Source organism: Pyxicephalus adspersus, chromosome 5 (assembly GCF_032062135.1).
Source record: "Pyxicephalus adspersus chromosome 5, UCB_Pads_2.0, whole genome shotgun sequence".
NCBI lineage: Eukaryota > Metazoa > Chordata > Amphibia > Anura > Pyxicephalidae > Pyxicephalus > Pyxicephalus adspersus.
In genome coordinates, this window is record NC_092862.1 from 94,230,341 (window position 1) to 94,253,996 (window position 23,656).

At 36.2% G+C, this 23,656-nt stretch overlaps 1 protein-coding gene across 2 annotated transcripts in view; it reads left to right on the plus strand.

Moving 5' to 3' along the window:
- The window catches only part of GLI3 (GLI family zinc finger 3), a 124,801-nt gene that overhangs the window by 26,302 nt on the left and 74,843 nt on the right, over positions 1-23,656 (plus strand). For both annotated transcript variants that reach the window (XM_072412167.1, XM_072412166.1), the window contains exon 3: positions 16,206-16,448. In XM_072412167.1, the coding sequence (XP_072268268.1) occupies positions 16,206-16,448 (243 nt within the window). The remainder of the gene's footprint in view (positions 1-16,205; positions 16,449-23,656) is intronic.

Genomic DNA, 23,656 nt, shown 5'->3' on the forward strand with positions numbered 1-23,656 from the left:
GATTTCCAGTAAATTCAGCCTGTCCTGTCTGTGTTGTTGTCCTATTTGCTTTAATACTGTTGGATTTCATAAACCATAGGTGCAGAAAATATTCACTTCAAAGACTAGCCATGTACTGTACTATGCCTGCTGAACGTAAATGTTTCTTCTGCTGCCTTGTGCATCCTGTTGCAATGTATGAACTCACATGGAGGAGTAGGTATTCCCACACCTCTAGGTGTGAAAGCAGTACAATTAAAGTGTTTATGAACATTGTCTGCCAGAAAAGTAAATTTGGTGCAGGTAAAAAAAAAAACATTTGCTTTGACATAATTTGATAATCATACGTTCAGTAAACAGTCAATCAATCTTCCTAAAGTGAGTATTCTCATTTCTTTTGAGTTGCTGATAGAGAATAGTTTTGCAGATGGAGACCTCTGCTTTTTCTCTGGCTTCCTAATCTGGATATCTGTTCCAGATCAGTGTACAAGAACCAAAGTTCAGCATACCAACCAAGCAACTATCCTTTTTTTTAATAAGGTAAATAATGACAGACCCTGAATTTCTCCCATGACAGGTTCACTTTAATCGATTGTTTACTGACAAAAGTCATTGAGTTGCCTTTTACTGGTGGACAAAAGTGTGAAAAGATGAAAAATGATGGAGCTATTCAGAAAAAGATATAGTTTAATTATTATTAACTTCAAGAACAAGGATCCAGACTGGTTACTGTAGAGAACTTCTTTGCTTTAGCTTGATGTTTTTTGTTGCAAATTTTAATACATCAGTCCAAATAAATGTATAATGTATAGTGTACAGAAGTATAATTTTCCCTTTTCACTATTCAGAAGTATGTAATTCTCTAATAGATGCTGTGTGACAGGGCCATCACTCCAAGAAACATGGCATTTCGCATATAAATGTGTTCAAAGCAAGAGTAATTAAAAACTTGTCCCCCAAGAAACAGCACTGATGTCCAAGCCCTCATCCAGCCTTTCAGACCCAGGCTTTACCTAAGTTAATACTAAATCTATGGTAGACTGAAAGGAGACATGCATTCTTGAATTACATTGCCTACTTTAAATAACAGTCTATTAGGTCTTGTGCTTTAAACGCCATCCTCATCCAATACCTTAATGGAAGGTGAGCATACTAGTACAATGTACAGTCTCCCAAACAAAAGCAATACACTACTTTTTTAAAGGCTACATAAATCAAAGCTTTCACCTATGCCTCTTTTTGTAAAGTGAATGTCTGTGGATGCTTTTGTGCAACACTTTATTGTGTTTTCCCATTTACATGTAGATTCCTTTTTTCTCTGATATGCTGCACATCTTTGGCAAAGAAATGTTAATCAGTCTTGTCGTTTTGTAGCAGCGTGCTTGTGAGATAAAATATTTATTGCTGTTGTAAGACATAGTTTGTGTTCTGGTAATAGGTTGGTAGAGGTTGTACATGAAAATATTGTCTACATATTATTTTCAAGGAAGTGTTTTTTTTTATTAGCGGCAGAAGGAAAGTTGTTTCTTTTTATTGGTTGTTTGGACTTTTAGTTGGCCCCAAAAATATTTTGAGATGACAGTATTCATCAACGTACTCTGCACTCTGCAAGGTGAATTTAACACTGATTCAATTTGCTTTACTTTTTTAAGGATATGCGAATGCTTCCAAAAAATATCAACAATATTACACTCATCTTCATGAAATGTTGGCAATAAATACAGAAAGAATGACTACTGGTGTTCTTTTATTATGTCCAGAGTTCATGAGTGTGCTCATATTGGTCATGAAGTATAGAACGTTTGGTATTGTCCCTGTGAGAACTGTCCAGCACATCAAACTAAAACCTTTAGAAAGTGGAAACTTATCTGATTATAGACCTTATCTCATTCAGTCATTTCCTGATTTGATGTGTTTATACAGAGTCACAACACCCTCTGTTCTGATATGTTTATAAACAAACGTGGGAAATGGCAGTAAAATGCTAATCAACCCGTTTGTCTAATGATCAAATAGTTCTTAATGGGAGTGATGAGTGGATGTATTGCAGGGACAGGCAACCTTAGAGAGGTGTGGATCCTTTCTCATTACACCAAGATACTTGATGATCTACGATTACTGGTGTTTGATTTCAGATTTTAAACTTAGCATAGGTAATGTGTGTTTCAACAAACAATGAACATCTGTGTGCTCCTTTATTTCCTATGGGCATTTAGCATTATGGGCTCCTATGGATATAAAAACATACTTAAAGCATACTTTTTTTCTACCACACCGGGTTTTACACTGCAATCACACTACTTTTTTGATATGATTTTTGAAATCATTGATGTGTTTTTTCACAGCAGGAATCAAAACATTTTATTTTTATTTTCCTAATGCACACTGTTACATGTTGTAACACCTTGTACTGCATTTAAAAAAGCAAGTTTCATTTTCTTGTGCAAGCATAAATGTTAAATAGGACCTATTTTCAATGAATAGCAAATTTATAATCTTATCAGCACATAGCAGCAGTCATCCTGCCTGCCTTACCTGGTTCACGACAACCTAGAACTACTTAAGACAGTCATTAACAAACATCTGCAGTTGGTGTCTGTTCCCTCCCTGCTCAGCCCAACCACAGAATCAGCTTTCCCCTGACATAAGAGTGATCATCAGCCACTGACAACTGTGATGCCCCTTGTGCTTTCCCCTATATACCCCCTATACACTGCAGATCATTCCTTCATACTTAACTTGGTCACTTGATCTGTGGTGCCTAGAGGGTCTAAATACACTACAGGTTGTCCTTCCTGTCCCTTCATTAGTTATCTAATGCCATTGCTGAGACACAGAGCTAACCTGAAGCCAATTTTAGCTCAATGACACAAACACATCGACAGCGGCCCCAACATCAATAACCAGACTATCGATGAAGGGGATGGACAAAGCAGAGTCACAATCTGTCACATGGCTATGAATGACAGGTGGTTGAGCGATACCATGAAAGGGTGCATTGTCAATGGTTTGCCTGCCTCCAATTACTGTAGGAATAAACCTCTTGTTGTTTAGTATCTTTCACTCACAATGGAAATGAAAAGGTTAGTCCCTCAAAAATTATTTTTAGTGGATTCTTAGCTAAGTTACCCAGTGATATATCTATTAAAGGGTCCAATGAGGATGTTTTCCTTTATAGTTCCTGGATGCTTTGCAGGCTACCTTGTTGTTTTCCTTCCTTCAGTTAGGGGTATCTGAATGCCTCCTGTTGCTTTCTTTCTATTATACAGTATATTAGAAATCTAACTGAAGATTGGTGGTCCATTCTAATTTCTGCAGAAGGTGTGTAATGTTGGAGGCACATAGCTCCCCAGACCAATGGTGTTGAGATATATAGGAATTGTTTAGGTGGTTTAAAATTATCAGCCGCCTTTTACATGTTCCACAGCTACAGCCACAGCCCCACATCATTCTCTTCAAGAGGGGAACTCCATTCATTGACCTCTACCTTATTTGCTCATTATGTATCCAGTGATCTCCAACATATTAGCTTATTATGTATACAGGCTCTGTTTTTGTTCAGCAGTTATGCTTAGCGCCTGTGCCTTAGTGTTCTTGTTTTTCAGTACAATCAGTTTGTTCAGACTGATTGAGAACAATTCAATGTCATTACCAGGGTTTGTGACCACACTTTTGAAACACTATGGCTGTGTTAAGGTGGATCTACAAGTCACACTGAGAAATAAGGTCCTGAAATATGTAACAGTAAAAATGTACAAAAAAAGCTTTCAAATAATGTTACCCACAAGCAAATCTCCAGCAGCCATTGCATCGGTGAAATTGGATTTGTAAACACTGTTTTGTTTGCTGTCACTGTTTTTAATGCTAGGTGTAAATTCACTGATGTGTACTAAACATGTAATTTAACCTTTAGAGCCATGTACAGTAGTCCAAAAAACTGCAGCATACAATTGCAGCGCAGAAAAGATTCTTGTAAAAGGATAAGCGGACAGTATCACAAGAAAAGCTGTAGACATTAATGCACACGTTTAGTTTGCTTCTTAAACTTGCTCCGTAATTTCCACATATACATTTTAATTTGAATGGTCAAAGTGTCTACTTTGATTTATAGAAATTGTATATATGATAGTATTTTGTATATGGGATATATATGATTGTATATAGGTGAAATTGTTCTCTAGCTTGTATACAATTTGGCAATCACCATAAATGAGGTTTAACAGGTGTCTCAGCATTAAACAGCAAATGTCCTAGTCTCTTCCGGCGGAAATATGGGAACAAAAAATGTCTTCATGCTCAAATATTTAATAAACAAGCTGCCTGCTGGCACATGCCAAGCCTCTGTGCCAACACACACATGTTGCAGCTGTTCTTTGTAGGATGTTTGGTTACAGATGCTGGAAAGACTGGATTAAGACCGGGTTTACATGCACTTTAGATTGAAAAGTCTGTGGCTCATTTTACAGACAGAACAAATTGTACAGACTGAAGTCTGAGCTTCATAATTCATATATGGGGTTTTGATCGTTAAATATGATGACCTACTGGGGCATTTCTCTAAACCGATTCGCACTTCATACTCACAAGAATGACTCTGCATATCTAGTGCAAAGAATGCAGTTTCACATTTGCAACAGCACTGCAGCATCTTTTTCACAATCAGTTATCTAGTGGCCTAATGCTTGTAAAACAAGTGAATTGTTGCAGAGTGTTTACACTTGTATATGGTTTAATATTGAGTTAAATTTATTTGTGATGTAATGGAAAGATTCAGGATGGCCTAATGTTAAAGTGCATCTAAACCTAAAAACACAAATGTTATATGTCACAGCTTATCTGTACATAGATTGTGTGGCTGCATTAGTTTTCTTTTTTTTATGTTTTCCTTTTTTTAACCTGGTCATTCTGCCAATAACACACTTCCTGAGGGGCAGTGGCAACATCAACATGTATTTCTCTTTACTTGGTGATAGCTAAGCAACATATGTATGTACTGGTAAACTGGAGTATTTTTTGTTCTTGGATTGGGATATACTTTAATGCAAATTCTAATTATTGTGTCCTAAAATAATTAGTGGTCCAAATTATTACTTCAAACCAAACATAACCAACCAAAGTATTCTAAAAAATGATACCAAAAAAGTCTTAGTGTCTTTAAACAGAAAGTGTTGACTTTTTTGGTGTTTTGTTTACAAATGTTCACCAGCATAAGGATTGTGTGACAGGCCGGAGGCTCTGTATAAGAGCAGTGATCACTCTGCAGTGGTTCTGCACACATGAGCTTTGCTAACTGCAGGGCTGTACTTTTGATGTGGCAGATCACTGCAGAGGGACCACTACATGCACACAACATGTGGTAGCATACACCTGCCTATGTGTATTTTATCATTGTGAGTTCTCAGCCTTACAGGCCTACTATCTTTCTTTTACTGAATTCAAAAGGTATTGTGCAGTCATGTGAACAGAAGCACTGTTTATGCACAGTTAAAGTAAAATTATAGAGTCTAGCATGGTAATTCTCAGTTATATTTGATTGCCAACTATGCTACAAATCTATCTATCTATCTATCTATCTATCTATCTATCTATCTATCTATCTATCTATCTATCTATCTATCTATCTATCTATCTATCCATCCATCCATCCATCCATCCATCCATCCATCCATCCATCCATCTATCCATCTATCTATCTATCTATCTATCTATCTATCTATCTATCTATCTATCTATCTATCTATCTATCTATCATCATATGCCATTCCATATGTATAGTTTGTTCCTATGCTGAATTAAATCTTGAAACCAAGACTATAATTTAAAAGTATATTGGAGCTATAAGCCATGAAAGCTGTTCAGTGATCAAGTCACTCACTATGCTGTGTCTTCTTTTTCACTGAAATGAACTAATATTCTGTATTTAAAAGCGTTTTCACGCTTGACTGTTGTAGTTAAACTGCTTATTGCAGAGCTAATTATCAGGTTTAGGCAGCTTGAGAGGGTTTTTAGACCTAGGTAAATCCATCAGCCTTGTCAGTGTTAACTATTCCAGTACCACAGTGGATATTATGACACATCTATAGACTAAGAAGGGCTTAGCGACTCTTCTATTTCCCTTAGGTTTCAAATACCCTGTAAGTTGACTCATACTGCTACCTAATGATAAGAACTAATGCACAAAAAGCAAACTCCTTGTTGTAAGCCCTTTGGGAAATATGTTTGTATCCTTATGTTATTTATTTTTTACTTGGGGTAACCCCCTTTTGATGTGATTAATTAGGCTCTTGCTCTAAATGATGACAAACAGCCTTAATGGAAGCTTTGTGGAATCCTACACAAAACCAATGCAGAAATTAAAGAAAGGCATATCATACAGCTCTCAAGTCAGAAATGAAGACCTGTATTAATATCAAAGGAATTCTCCAATAATTATTTTTACTATTATTCCATTCTTTATAATGCACTTCATAGCTGGATATTACGTCTAATATGCAACAAGCTTTGAAGCTTGAAACAGTGTAATAGGGGTGTAACACCACTTTTTGTTTTGCTGATAGAGCAACCTTTGGGGGTTATATATGTTGTGTTAAGGCAGTCTTCAAATGGGTTAGAGTTTATTGTTGGGACCAATAGTCTTTCTGTATACATTAAAGGTCATTTAGGTAGAAAAAAAACTGCAGGTGTGCAATAGATTTTGTTTTGCAAGGATGCAGTTATTTGTTTGGAATTGCAAACACTTTTGCTGGTTCACCTGAAAGAAATGGAATAAACTATCTACTGTGAAGTTATCAGATTTCTATACTTATACTGCATTTATCTTGAAGTTTATCCAAACCATTGATTCAACATGTAATATATTACAGCTTACCAGTCTTTTTAACGTGGCTGGTACATACATTTTTAGACATTTTGCCTATGTTTAACCTATTTTATCCAACAGTAACAAACTTCTTGTCCTGGGGTAACAATGCTCACTTGCAGTACATTATTTATGGCAGACCCCCTTCTCCTTATGTTGTGTTCTGTAGTTCACTGATAACTGTGCAAGACTAAAAACACTGCTTGGGATTTCAGTGCAGAAGTGAGGCAGAGTGCACAAAAAGTTACAAGTTTAATGGATTACATTATTACAGGATAGGAAAATAGGAGATGTTCATTGTTAGGGTTTACATTAACTTTAAGAATATGTTTTATTGTTACGATGGAACTGGAGAAGATAGATCATTGGAGAACCTGGCTGATCAAGCTTTAATAGTCTATCGTCTCCATTCTTGGAAACCTTTAAAAATGTCTAATGTGTGGGTTTTTGAGTCGCTAGTCACTTTAGGAGGCCCATTACAACAATAGTTGTATTTTTACTTTAGAAGTTGTCTGGCCCCATTATTTTTTCTTCAAAAACATTTATTGCATGTTGCCTAAACCTAATGTAGAAAATGAAGTTTAAAGTTAGTTCACAATTAGAAGAGAAATGGAAAATGTGTCTGCAGTCCTCTATTGTAATCATTCTCATTCCATAGTAGTCAGAAAGTTATCTCTGTTATATCTATTAGTAGCTGGAAAAGAACCTGGATGCAGCAGTGCAAAGAGGAACAATGTGCTTAATTAGATAGTAACCACTCAGGTTGGATATATACCTAAAATAAATAAATACTGTTTCTGCATGTAAATTTCTAAAATATGTAAAAACTAGACAGAAAAAAAATTTTTTCCTCAGGTATATATTATTATTTTAGATAAGTGCACAAGTTTGATTAAGGTATACTTAAGTTTATCTGTGTAGGAATCAATCTGTCTGTATTACAATTTATACCAGGCCCTTTCTGTTAAATATTGTTGAGAAAAAGAGAGCAATGTAAATTATCTGTAACTGAATTTGGAGGGCATGTTGTACACTTCTTGAATTTATGGAACCCAGATGTCTTATGAAGAAAAGACAGCTATTTTCAGAGAGAACAGATGCATATGTTGATAAATTTAAACATGCCATTTTTAAGCCAGGACCCTTTTCACTTAAAGGGCTCCCATTAGGTTTTTTTTTTACTCCTAACTGATATCATATGGTTCCAGGAGCACCATTCCAACCTTTGGCCTACTAAATGTGATTTTACATATTAGGTTTCAGTAAAGGCATTTTATGTGTTTGTGCTATATTACTGATATTTCAATAGGTTAAAACATCTAAAAATATTTTTTTTATTTATAATGGTATGATAATGCTGTTTCAAATCTAAACATACAATATACTTTAAATTTGTATATCAACTTATTATATATTATAATATATATAATATATATATAATATATATAATATATATATAATATAATATATAATATATTATAAAATAATATATTATTTTAAATTTAAAAAACTGCTTACCTAATTTAAGTGAAAAACTTCAAAAATTGACAATTTAAACTAAATTAGTCAAGTCAGTGTTGACATTAGACCCATGGAGGAGGCCAAAAGGGACAGTATCGGTATCAGATCAAACTTCCATTAGTGCACAAGTCAATAACATCATATGGTAGCATGGTCAACAGTACAATAATATATATTCACCTCAATTATTGATTCACAAGCAGATAGAAAAAGTCCAGAAGTTTACCAAATTCAAAGTAAAGTGAGGCTACTCTAATTATGTTCATCCTCCATGCCAGGCCTCATTTGTTACAACACATATACATTTTTAAAGAACATTTATGTGTTATATGAAAATGAAAAGGTATGTGTTTGAGAACTGTGACTTTAAGCTGTTTGGTGTGTGTGCGAGCGCAGTGAGTTCCTAGGAGGTAAATGTATGTGCTCTATTCTCTATTTGTACAATGTCTTGGATGTAGTGTACATACAGCAACCTTCTACTTTTCTGGGATAGACTCATACACTGACTTCAGTGGTTGTGATTTAATGATGGAGACGAGTTTCCTTAGTAAACCAAATTTAGAGTGCTGGAATGCTTATCTTATATCCAGACCTTGAACATAAAAGGCATTTTATACCAGCAATTGTTCATTTAATGAGCAATTGCAGAGTACAGGACGGCTAAGGGATTGAGCTACATGCACCATTATTGCAAGAAGTATTTCGAAATACCAGAAATAGGACGTAAGCTCTGATCAGGGAGAGTGTGAGCACAATTACCTTCTTTTCAAATCCTTCTGTGACACTGCGGGAGGAAAAAGGACTTTGAAACTTGAAAGGAAAGAGCTTGCTTTCAACCTCAAAAGCTAGGAGGAAAGGGCTCTGAAATTTGCTCAGTATTCCCAATTCACCATTAGCCTGTTTCTTCCTTTAGCCTCAAGGCATTCTCCGCTTTTTGAAAAGATGTTAAGAAATTCAGTCACAATAGAGAGCCTAGTTTTGAACATGTTTCACTCGGTCCATTGAGGTCTGGTCTTCAGCCTTTGTGTGGGGTGAATTGAGCTGAGCAGCTCTCTGGCTGGGGAGAGGTGAATGAGCAGTCTCTGTGCAGTCACAAATTTGGCAAAGAATAGATTCCGCTTCCTCTGTATGATAATCTGCATTCCTGTACAGACCCTCTACTGGCAAAATACATACACAACTTGAGCTAAAGTTAACACTTGCTCATTGCTTCTCAGCATCTTTTGTCCAGATCATCTTCTGCATGCTGTTGACCCCTTTACAATGTTGCTGTTATTGTTATAAAATATACATTTGTCTATGAGTGTGACAAAGGAATGATTAGCTGATTGACATCAGAGGTTAAGTCTACTTCTGTACCCTCTTTGGCCATTGCTATAAGTAACCACTAATAATTTAGTCTTTTCCTTGGAAGATTCCAAAATAATTTATTATCCTTAGAACTTATAGTTAACATAAATGTACCGTTCACATTACCTGCAGCAACAAATACTTCAGCAGTTTCTGAAGACTAAAGTTTGCTTGAGATAATAGTCAATAAGTTTTACATTTCTTATTAGTAAACTGTTAGAATTGCCCATGAAGCCTTCTTTTATCACTATTTAATCAATCACTGACTTGAATGGGATTAGGCAGATATATATATATATATATATATATATATATATATATATATAAAAATATATAAAACACTAGTTCTGTTTTTGCTTATTCTTTAAATGTGCAAACTTTTTTCTTATGTGATTAGTTTATGAGCACATGTGTCTGCAAATGTGTGTTAAAATATCAGGAATATGTGGAAAGAAAAACATCCCAAAGCGAACATCTTTCTTAAACTGTAAGGCATTCATCTGGGAAGAACATTTCAGCAGATCGGATGTTGCTTTTACCTCTAAAGCTGTCTGCTGAAAACCCTCGACAAGCAGTAACAGTTGTCTTGTGTTTGGCTGTCGAAATCCTTTGGCACATACTGCCGGAGAAGTGGGCTGTTTGCTTACATTTTTGCAATAGACTCCCACTTGTTGCCATGGCGGACAGTATGTTTCTGTCAATAATTTGGCTTGGCGCAGCCTGTCTACATATCCTCTTAAAAACGTATTGAACAATTCAGTTCAACAGAACAAGATTAGGCAGCTCTCGTCTTTGGCCAGCTGAAGTGGTTGCAGCACTTACAGCAGACGTTATTATTGCTGGGGAAGTTTTTTTCTCTCATAGCATAGAGGGGGAAAATCTTGCAAATCCCTTAGCTATTTGTATTCTGGAGTGCGTGCACTGTCAAGTTCATATCTGCCTCTTTCAAAAGTAGTTGTATGATGTGGGGCATGAGGCGAACTCTTAACATAATGTTTGCCTGATTGAACTCAGCGTCATTCTGAGGAAACCTGAGAACAGGGAAACAAAGCAGATGCTTTTCATTGCTATTGAGTACACATCAAAATGACATCAAATGTATATTTCAGCATTAAAAATACAGAAGTATTATTTTTAGCTCTAGTTGTAACATGTTCTTTAATATGATCCTTTAAAATGTCCTATAATTTACTGATATATGATACATTATGAAAAATCTTTTATGAATTACGAAAAAGGACCCTTTTTAAAATTTGTTTTAAATCTGATACGCTGATACGCTTGAAATGATTATGATTTGTTTGTGTCCTGTAGGAGTGTGTATAGTCACATAAATGAATTTGCATTTATTTATTAGTATTATTTGTGTTATGGGTAGCGTCTGGCCGAGTCACTTCCTGGCTACTTTTATCTCTTGGTTACTTCTCTTGTGATGTCTCTCTTATGCAAAGTTCTGTCTTTATCTTACTTAGAGATTTGTAAGTTTCCCTCAGTTTCTCCTCGTTTGTTATGGTTCATTGGAGAAAGTGCATCCACTTTGTAATGGTCACAGGCATTAAAACCTTGGACCTGATAACAAATCTTATGATCCTAGCCAAAGAAACTATTGGATTGTGGATGTAAACTGCTGTCTTGCTCAGTTTACAAAATAACTTCCTTTGGTTTTAGAGATAAAAATACTTAATATCTGAATTTTTCAAACATTAGGCAACCAGCAAAACAAAGTTATTATACAATAAACAGTATTCCAGGGACTGCTTCCAGACAACACATGCAGTACACACTTCCAGCCTAATGATTGGAAAGTAAAGGAGAAGCAACAGGCTAAAGAGATCAGCTCCCTGCTCCTGTCAATATGTACATTGCTGTAGATTTTCTGGCCACCCCTTTTCCACTCCCGTCCTGCTGGTTAGTTTGGGTTACTACTTTGCCTGTGTTTTATCTGTCTGACCATCAAAAATCTGCCAGGTTAGCAAATTTAACAATTGTAAAATGTATATTTGTTTTTTTATGAACCTCTATTAACAAGAATTATATCATACCGCCATGGTTTGATGAAAAAATTCATTACTGTGTTAATACTATGAGACTATTGTGAACTACATAAAGTTCGAGAAGTTTGAAAAGGCTTTTTAGTCTAACTATTTGAACATAATTGGTAAAAAAATCAGCCTACATTAAGTTGCTAATCTCGACAGAAACCTGGAATTAATTTCCATGATTTCATCCACAATTAAGGGATGTTGTTTGTGAAGTTAAGATAAAACAGAACAGACCTCAATTACAACTTTCAATCAAGGCTTTCGGAAATAATTAATCACATTTTACTGAGTCATAGCTTTATCAAAAACAGCATTGTGACTTATATTTAAGTATGTATATTGTAACAGTATTTGTAACTGGCTTTGCTGTCTATGAGGTCGACATTTCATTTCTAAGGGGGTAAAAAATTTTTTATATCGAAACATGTAATTCACCCTTCCTTTTGCCAGTGTGCACACAAAACTATTGCTGCATGATGATCTGTTCTCAAAACGGGAATGAATGAGCATACATAAAGGATAAGACTTTCCCAAAATTAAAAGAGTGGTGGTGTCTGTTCTTCCTCATAGTTCATGTAGCTGATTTGTATACAACTAATGTGTTTTTATAGAACCAGAAGACATAAATCAGTACCTACGTGCTAAAAATGCCATGATTTATTCTTTCCCTTACATTGTAATGTCACAGCTGCTAATACTTATTGTTTGCAATAAAAAACTCTTAGTAATTCTCTGTTCTTTTACAGCCAGGGTGATAGGCTAATAACTTAACACTAAACTTAAAACAGAGATTATATATATATATATATATATATATATATATATATATATATATATATATATAAATATAAATATATCCTCCAGATTGTAAGCCCAGGACAGGAGGACAGGGTCCTGTGTCACTGTCTGTGTCTGTCTGTCATTTGCAACCCCTATTTAATGTACAGTGATGTGTAATATATATATATATATATATATATATATATTTATTTAAATATATATATTAACACCACACACACACACACACACACACACGTCATTGTTGTCTCATATTGTTTCTTGGTTTGCTATACAGTTAAGCACTATCAAGTAAACACTGTAATAAAACACAGCATAAGCTGCTATAATTAGCAACATAATTCAAGATAAACCTTTAGTTTTTTATTGAATGAGAAAGGGGTAAAAAATTCATAAAAAGATTTGTTGTAGTTTCAGTTCCACATTGTAAAATGTGCAGTTTATTTGTATCTTTTAACTTTCCCTGTTGCATGCTGGGAGATTGAATCCCTAATGATATATGTAATCTCTCTAGCACAGTTGACTTTACATGCGTTCCCCACAATTTATAAAGCTTTTCTCTACTTGCAGATACTTTTACATTTGACAAATGTTTTTGGAAAATAGATATACTGTGTCATGATTACTATTTGCTCTACATAGCCAATAAATAATTTTGTCAATCTTTCAAACATCTGTTCAAACAGTAACCCCTCAATTTATAAAGCAGCAAGGTAATAAACATCACAATGTTTTACCGGTGTATGTAGCAGTTTATCAGGAGCTCACATTTAATTTTTCCACCTACATTTGTATAAAGCTTTACTTATTCCACCTGCTTTTTGGGTTAAAAGATGAATCTTTGTCTGTATATGTATGGTCCATCACAACCCTTTTTATCATTAGACAGCAGCATTTCATACAAGAGCGATTCATTTCATTTATAATACAAGAGCAATTAACCAATGCCAGGACACACATTTGGAGTTGTCAGCTTTTGTAGTAACACGTGTGAATTTTTGCATAGCAGAGCTGTTGATTCTGACATTTGATAGAAAGCAAGGAGGAAACTTTTAAAACAATTGAGTCTGCTGATTTTTTTAATGGCTTTCTGTTTTTTTCAAAGAATGTATGCCTATGAATATTTCAGTTTTTGTTTATTTGTACACAGGGTGGCCAGGGTTAGATTGCTTTTAAAATACTGACTTTATGACCAGTGTAGGGAAAGTCTTGAATAAAAATTCATTCTGAATGAGATTTAAATAATGATTACAAATGTTTATGTCACATGATTCCTCTTGGTTCTTTTATGACTACCTTTAGGATTTTTGGCAGTAGAATTTTTTGATTCCCTCAGGTACACACCTACAAAGTGGGTCTCTTACCGTGTTTCCCCGATTTTAAGACATCCCCAATAAATAAGCCATTTTTGAAAAAATAATTAAAAAAAGACACTCACTCGTGAATAAGACATGCTCTGAGATCCGATCCTGTGTGTGTCTCCTTGATGCTGGCTGCAGCACGTGTCTGCTCCTGGCTGCAGTGCAGAGTGAAACTGAAAGTAACAGCCGGCATTCTGCACTAGGAAGCAAGCTGCTGATCCCTGCCCTAACAGAGATCCCTGCCCTAACAGAGATCCCTGCCCTAACGGAGATCCCTACACTTAATTACCGGTAAGTGAACAGAAGGGGACAGTCAATGGCATAGAGTGATCAGAAGGAGACAGTCATTGCACAGAGTGATCAGAAGGGGACAATCATTGCATAGAGTGATCAGAAGGGGACAATCATTGCATAGAGTGATCAGAAGGGGACAATCAATGGCTTAGAGTGATCAGAAGGGGACAATCAATGGCATAGAGTGATCAGAAGGGGACAAGCATTGCATAGAGTGATCAGAAGGGGACAAGCATTACATAGAGTGATCAGAAGGGGACAGTCAATGGCATAGAGTGATCAGAAGGGGACAATCAATGGCATAGAGTGATCAGAAGGGGAATATGAACGGCACATGAGTGATCAGAAGGGGACAATCAACGGAACATGAGTGATCATGAGTGACTTTCAACAATAAATGTGTACTGTAGTCTTCTTCATGGAAAAATAAGACATCCCCTGAAAATAAGACCTAGGGCATATTTTGGCATTTCAAAAAATATAAGACAGTGCCTTATAATCGGGGAAACAGGGTAGTCTTCAGTTAAGTTTATTTTCCCATACTAGCAGTATAGAGCTCATGCCATCAAGTGGCCATTTCTGCTATTGTAAATTAGGTGTCAGTATCCTCTCTCAAGTAAACATATGGGGAAAAAATCACTGGGGGGTTCCCATGCCCATCATCAGCCAGAATAGAGTGATACAATATATACAACTCAGCTCTGCCTGGCTTTTTCTAGCTTTACAGAGCCCGGGCTTTGAAATTTGTTTTTCAGCAGGTCTCCTTGGCTGATTGCATTACGTGAGAAAGCCAAGCTTCTTTAAATGGTGTTAGCCTTAGAGCTGACCTATCCAGACAGATGATTGGCAAGGATATAAACAGTGCTATCCCTGCTGGCAACTACTGCTGTTAGAATTAGGTGTTTTTTTTACTTAATAGTCAAAGGTAAAAACAAAACTGTAAAAACTAAAAGCCAAGCTCCAGCCAAAACATTTTCATTTTTACTTTTCGAAAGAATGGAGAAGGCACAGAACCCCATGTTTTTATTGCAGACTTTGTCCACACTGGGGACATCACTTGCTGTCGGGAAATTTCTCCAACAAAACACACTTGGGTTGCTTTATTAAAGGAATTGTGCACAAGGGAATTTTCACTTCAGTTAGTGAATGTAGGGAGCTGTGCTGCCTTTAGTCATTCAATCATGTTCAAGCAGTCCAGTTTTTTTTTCTTTGCTAAGTAAATTTTCTCTGAATTCACTAAACTAAGTGAAAACTTTATTGCAAATCAGGAACTCATTTGTCAAAATAATATACTCAGTTTCTTTAGTGTAGTAATGTTCTCAAGGTTAGGGTTGTAACACGTCAGGTGATTTCCTGCCACAGTTAGGACTACTCCTCTCAATTCCTGCTGTCACAGGCTGTCAGAAGGACAAAAAGTGATGTAAAATCTCCTCAACAGGGTCAGAGACAGCAATTTAAAAATAAAAAAAAAACTTGGTAGTAGTATAGTAGTATTTTCTTTTTCTAGGTTTATCCAAAATAAAAATATCTTATGCTATTATAGCATGTTTGCTTAAAAGTCTAAAAGTTAGAATCCATAAATAACTATACAGACAAAAAAGAGTTACGTTGTACAAAAGGTACAAATGGGGAATAACTGCAGTAAGTTGTACTTCTGTTTTTCTTGCATTTAACAAATAGACGTTGGAGAGTTGTACTTATCTGTCAGTCCAGTCATGGCCCTTCTGGTTCCTAAAACTTTTAATATGGTTATTGGACATGTATGTTCTCTCCTTGTGTACTAAACATCTTCTTTCAAGGTCATATGAAGAAAATTAAACTTTTTTAAAAAACTTAGAGCAATGAATAGAGCAAAAGTGGAATGTTTTCAACAGCAACTGATTATTTATTTATTTTTGGCATAGAAAGAAAGAAACTTTACACCCTTATTGTTTGTTTGCATTTATTACATAACAACAAAATTCATGTTTTTGATTTACATTTGCTTTACATTTCTTCCAGAGGATGAAAGTCCTGTTCAGAGCTATCACAGAGAAAGAAGAAATGCAATTACCATGCAGCCACAGGGAGGGCAAGGTCTCAGCAAAATCAGTGAGGAGCCTTCTACATCCAGTGAAGAAAGGGCCTCATTAATAAAGAAAGAAATCCATGGATCTATAACCCATCTACCTGAACCTTCTGTTCCGTATCGGAGCACTGTTTTTGCAATGGACCCAAGGAATGGGTACATCGATCCACACTATCGTAAGTAGTAGTATTTTGTTTTTTATTTGGTGTGCATTTACTTTTTTCTGTTTACTTAATATATAATTTCCAACAGTTCCTCAAAGCAGTTATTGGATATTCATGTGTAATTGAACTGCATTTTTTTCTTTTGCCATGTATACTGCTTATTTTATAATCAAAATCTATGTTTCCAAACTGGGGTTCCCCCTGAGTTTGCTACGGGTTCCTTGAGCAACGAGCACAGTTTTAGCAGATTCCAAGGGTTGCTGCTTTCCCATTAGCCAGCGATTTAAGAGACATTCTTCCTATTGACCACCACACTAATGTACTGTAAGTTGTGGATATAGTAATATAAGGGGTCCCCTGAAGACCTGACTGTGTCTGTGTGACTGTGTCCAATAAGTAGTTCTTACTGCTAGTAAAGTTGTGTAATATCACACATACAACTTCTTAGAATATAAGAACAAGTATGACTGATCCTTTCCTCTGCCACTAAAAGGAGAATAGAACCAACTTATCATTTGAAGGTCTCAGTTAAAAAATGTAATGCCGAACACACCATTCAATTATCATTTTATATGTCCTAATGCTCTGATACTTATTACATGTACAGGCATCAAAGTGTATCGCAATGACTGTGAGAATGGCGCATCCACATCTACCCTCTGACATTTTAGCACTCTAGGCAAATATATCAAATAATATGTAATACTATATGAAGTTTTCAAAACCGCTCAGAACAGACATTTGCTCAATTCCTGTTCACATAAAATGCAACATGTGTTTGTAAATACTTATTTTTTAAAGAACAAGAACAAGGTAAAGTGTTGTTAATTAACACAAACAAGGAGAAGGACAATTAATGTTTTGTTAAACTCAGGACTAAAAACAAACTGTTCCCTGGTAATGAAGTGCATCTTGAAGTGTTAGCGTTCTCGCCTTTTACTGCAGATTTATCACCAGGGCAGGATATGACTTTGCTGTTTGACCTTTTGGCCTCCAATTCCATAAGACACTTGGCAACCCACAAATCGGGCCCCTTCCGATCATAGAGCCTCCATTTAATGCAGCCAGAGTTGAAGATTTATGTGAAAAGGTCATTGACCAGATGACTGATTAGCAGGGACAGCTGATTAGTGCATGGGTTTTCCTGGAAAAACCGGCAATGATGAAAGCTGGCGTTATCCCTTCATTAGTTGGTAAGCAGCAAAAAACAAAAAATGCTCACTCATTGGGGAGCAGATCAAAGTGCTTTACAACTTTAATAATTTTCACCACTCCTTGCTTTTACAATAATGAGGCAACACATGTTTTTTTTTACTTAGGAAACTCTTACTAAAAATTAATATATGAAGTATACACAGCTTTAATGTTCAGTTAAGATTCCAGCTAATAACAGGTCATATTCTCGGCCACAATTAGAAGAAATTGTGCATCCCATTGAGTGTATAACAACTAAAGAACTGCAATGACTAAAGTTTGTTTGGCTGTGAGTTCTACAAGCTAAAGGCAAACAACACTTCTGTCTACCATTGTTGTAGAGTCAGAGGGGCTCATTGACAGTGCAGTTTGTACTGACTGTGTGGTTGATTTGGATTTGTGCATACCACAATAAGTGTACATCTTAAAACGTGTGCAGTTATTTCTGTCTTTATTTTTTAATGGTATTGGCGTTGTATTAGTATTATTAGTATAATTTAAGACAGAGGTCGGCAAACTCTTACCTTTAGGCCAGATACGGACTAGCCAGTAGTTTGTTCCAGCCTAACGCCCCCTGAACGATCCGGTCTATTGCCGCACGGTCTCCCTGAAGGGAATTCCCTCTCCTCCACAATGCATACAGAGGAGAGGTAACGTTCCCTATTTACCCCGGAGGCGGAAGTGTTAACGCCGGCCGGGGGAATTCCCTTCAGGGGGGCGTTCCTGGTGGGAGATGGAGCCATTAGGGAGGGACTTGAGAGAGAATCCAGCCTAGTCTGCTCCTGCCCACCCCTGAAATGACCTGGTGGCCAAAAAAGTTTGATGACCCCTGATTTAAGAGATAATATTTTAAGCATTGGATAGATTTGCAAGGAAAAGTTTACATTTCAACCAATCTAACCATAAAGTTGGCCATGTTTCAAAGTTTGCAATTTGCCTTTATGTGTGAAAATATCCAGAAATTGATGAAACACTGGAGTTTAGGTGTTAGCTGTGTTCATTTAAAGCTGGTGAGATCACTTTAACTGCTTCTCATTAAGCTATAAAACTCTATACCAATGCTTGTACATTCCACTATGTTTTCAGAGAGCCATGGGGGTTTATACAAGCAAATGATCTAATTTCAGAGCTCTGCATCTGAATGTGCAAAGAAAACATTGTTGATGACAAATGCCACTTTGACACCCCCCTCCTCCCATCCCAGCTTTTAGTGTCACCTCTTAAATGTGTCACAGGTGCCAGTGATGCCATTTGGCATATTGCAGACTCTGCACAGCACTTTCTTAGTATCCCCAGAGGGTCAGGCTTTTGTGACCACTGTAGTCATTGCTAAATGCAGCCAGGAAAACACTAGCACCTGGACTATGCAGCACCTGGTAATATGGATGCAGTGCATTTGTATGCTTTTTGTGTGCCCCATTGACACGCTTTGATAATATTAACCATGTAAAGACCTGCTGTAGCATGCTTAGTAAAAACTATTGCACTTACTAAATTGTAAACATGTTTTACGTAATTTAGTTTTATTGGAATGCTTAGGATAAGGATGAGATTATTTTTATTATTGATATTATTAAACAGTATTTATATAGTGCCAACATATTATGCAGCACTGTACATTTATTAGGGGTTGCAAATGACAGACACAGACAGTGAAACGGGAGGAAGATGCAGGTAAAAGGGTGCCATATAGGCTTTAAAGAGGAGAACAAGCCTCACAAAGGCATCTGCTTAGGGAAGGACTAGTGAACTATCACAGGAAGTCTATCTGCATGGGTATGGTCACCCCAACTCTGTGGAAATATCCAGATAGGCACATTAACACAGATTTTTTTTTAAACCTTGCAATCTTTAGGCTTAAGTCAATTGTTGAGCTATTTGGTGTTATACCGTCTTTTGGCCTGTGTACAGAACGTATGTGAATTTCAGCATCCCAGAATAGGTTTTCTTGATGTTGCCATTTAGCCCTAAATGCGCTTAAGTTTATGTGTATTGTGATCCTTTTTAACACACTGGATTAGTTGATGTACATGTTTTAGTGCATTATTATTATTATGAATAATGTATAAGCATCACATTTTTTTAAATTTCTTTAACAAGCTATGCTGTAATTAAATTTAACACGTTGCATTTTCACAAAGAACACATGAGCCTTTTAGAAACAGATTTTATTTTGTTATTGCATTGGTCAATGCATCTCATTTCAGCTTAATGCACGTGCATTAGGCCTTCATAAAGATGCCTGCTGTGATGGTGTTGGTGGGGAAACAGTGGTTGAGCCATGACAGTGGGACTAACAAGAAGTAGAGTTATCTATTTATTATTAATATTATTGTTATTTTTTATTGTTAATAATAATAATTTGTTTTCATTGGAAGAAAACTGTTAGGACTTCTTCAAAGATTATGTTTAAGTTAACTAGATTTTTCAAATAAAATCCGGCATATCTGCTCCACGTACTATTTTTCCCCCCACTGTTCTTCACTCCTTAATATTGTTGCCCCATTACTGTTTATTTTCCCCTCTATTGGCTAGTCACCTAATCAACCACTTGAAATAGGGTTTGTTCATATAGTTCAGAGACATCAGGTTACCCTAGATATACCATAGATACCATAGATATAATGTGAGTATGTTGTTACATTGGATTGGTCTTTGGCCATGTGCATTATTATTATTATTATTAATATTAATATTAATAAACAGAATTTTATATAGTGCCAACATATTATGCAGCGCTGTATACATTTAGACATACAGCAGCTACTGAAAAAAAAATAAATAGGATAGCTAATGATACCTGGTGGAGACAGACTGAGAAATATCAGTTCAGAGCCCAGGAACATAGTAATATTTTGTTTGAAAGATATATTGATAGTAAACTTTAATATACTTTATACACAAAAATACCATTTCATCATCAGCTACTTTAAACTCAGGCTGCACAGCTTTGTTTTTTACACACTAATTTTTTCCATGTGTACGGTGTTTCTGAAACTTTCCCAGCAGAGCTCTGCCCCCTCTGTCCAACATAGGATTCTGTCAATAATCATGTACTTGTATAGTACTCCGATTGTGTAGTATGAACAATGTGCCCTGAAGTTATGTATTCTTAAGGTTAGCAGCCATGATTTATGAATGTTTTGTGTTTCAGAGAAAAGGGTCAGCTTCCTGAAGCACACACAAAAAAAGAAAATTAATTTTGAAAGGAGCGTCTATGCTTCTTATTGTGAAATGTTGGTGTTACAGAATTTTTTTTTTATGTCTTTTTTTTTTTCAAATGTGTCTGTGGAATGTTGTGTTCTCTCAGGGAGTTCCACTTATCAGGCATAACTGAAAGACTTTCATTGCCGAGGAATGGTAACCATTACTGCAAACATCCATAACATATGTGCGGAATAAAAACATCGCAGGGGGGATGTGCTCCCTTGCTGAGAGTAGCTCGGGGATGAGCTTGAGCCTGTCTGGATCTTTGAATAAACATAACTTATATCTCATGACAACACTACTAAGTATTTGCAATAGAGGCACCTTTGCAGTAGTGATAATCAGCTAATGTACTCACCATGAGTTACCTGGAAGAAAATAGAGACTGAAACGGCTTCTTCCATATATATGGCAATATTGGCAATTAACATCTAAATGCCCAACATTTCAGATAAATCTGGAAGAAAAAGTGCTTTGTACTTTGTTTTCAAAGCAAATAAATGAACATTTTTTCCATGTCCGGTTAGTTTTTGTCTGTCTTGCCCAAGCTTACCTCCTTAGGCCATATCATGGATTAGTCCTTCCCAAACTTTCCTTTTTATGCCATAATTTTTACAAGTACTCTGAGTACCAGTGACAAACATAAATAAGATCCAGGAATACCTTAGTGTAAATTCATGTATTTCAATTTAGTTGGGTCAGTTGAGGTGATTTGTACATTATACAAGAATTCATTATTGAAGGATGATAACAAAGCTGTTCTAGGCATATCCAGGTTGGAGAAGACTTAAATGAAGATTAGGAATATGGTTAGAAATATCCTATTTTAAAAATGTCCTAGAAACAAATTGGAACCTATACAATTGATATTAGATAATTATATTTTATTATCTGTTTTTTATTGAAATACTTTGGTTGATAGAATAATTGTAATTATGTTTCATCTTAAGATAATTTTCATTTTTTGTTTTATGACCTTGGACAAGATAGCATACGTTTTATAACACATATCATGGAATATTAATATCTGCTTTGTTGTATAAGGCTAATTTGCATCATATATGTATCAAGAACCAAGGATAAGAGGACTGTTATCCAACCTGTCTCCTGGACATTGACATCTATATTTACAGCCAAGTTATTTCTATCATGTGCCAGTTTTTTAACAATTAGGCTTTATGTTAGGATCCTTGGGGAACGAGCTGATGTTAAGCAAGGTTATTGCTTACAAAACCAAATACTTTTTTTTTTAAGCGATTCCTTTCTTCTCTTGTGAAGCAGTGCTGCTTTAAACATATTTACTATAAGGCTTTATGTGTTTAGCTATCTCTGATATGCAGCTTTCAGTTTCTGGCTTTCAGTTAATAGGAGTATGCTTGCAAAAGCCTCTTCTCACAGCAGAAATCTAGTTCTAACTTGAAAATAGGAAGCTTGTCTCAAGAGGACAACCCCCATATTGTGGGGTGGAGTATAATCTGATCCTAAGCATTGTTTTTTTTTTTTTTACCTCTCTCTTTTTTTCTCAATCTCTTTCTAAATAACTGGGTAAAAAATAAGTCAAGAGGGAGATCTGTCATTGTTTGTATGTACTAGGCTTTGCAAGGGTAAAAATGTAACTGAGCAGAAAATGAAGAAAGACATAAAAGGGTCCCAGCTCAAGGAGGTCAGATCTATCACAAGCTTTGCATCGCCTTCAAAGATGCCTGGGACAGGTGGCAGTTCAGACAATCACAGGAGAAGCATTCGCTTGCTCTGAGATAAGGGATTCCAATAGAATCCTGCTATCAGGTCCCAGTTTGCTTTGATGTTCAGCATGCTAGCAAGACTTCTGGGAGCAGGTTGAAGTCTCCCTCAGTGATATGCTTCTGCTTTTCTACCTTTTAAGGTCTTATTGCAACAGTCCTGAAGGATTAATCTTGTTTGAATTTTACACATAGAGGTTTAGTCTCTGTTCTGAGCTGGGGGCCTCTGTACCACCTGTGCATTTTGCTAGTGGAGGAATTTTGGGTTTGTCTTTGCCGGCTATACCAGTTTTTCTTTACTATTTACACAATTGTAACTGAAGCTGTCCACACTAATAATGATGGTTCCCTTATGAATGTCTTCTGGAAAATGATTGACCCACTGGGTGAGTACTTCCAGCAGTCACCAGTAGTTAGTTTAGACACTGGAGTTGACTTCAAAAGATTTGCCCATTGCCCAGATCAAAGTCAGCTATCGGATATTGAATTCTAAAATGTAGAATAGATAAATATACATTTCTATAGACATACTTCCTATTAACTTTTGATTTGGTATTAAATGCTTCTTAAGACTTCTGTTACTGATATCCAGGAATATTTCATCTCACTTCCTGTCCTCCTGAGAACATATTTCCAGGCAGGAAGCCAGGGAAACTATCGAATAGCGACACAGACTGAATATATATATATATATATATATATATATATAAATATTTACCAAAATAGGATCTATAAATCAAATACATAAACATAAACAAGGAGTTCTAATTTAACCACCTGAGAGATAACCCCGACCATGGTTCGGGTTTAAAATAATTACAATTATCGATAACCCCAAACTTTTCTCACTATGAAAATACAGTGAGAAAAGTTTGGGTTTATCGATCACTTACCTGGTCCCGCTGCGATCATCCAGCGTCGTGTTCCAGCGTCGTCCTCCAGTGTCGGGTGCCCTCTCCAGGAAGAACACGCCGACGGCGTACGCGCTACGGAGGGAGAAGCCGGCCGGCTTCTCCCTCCGTAGCGTGTACGTCGGCGCGTACGATGACGTCGGCGCGTGTGCGGGAAATTCAAATT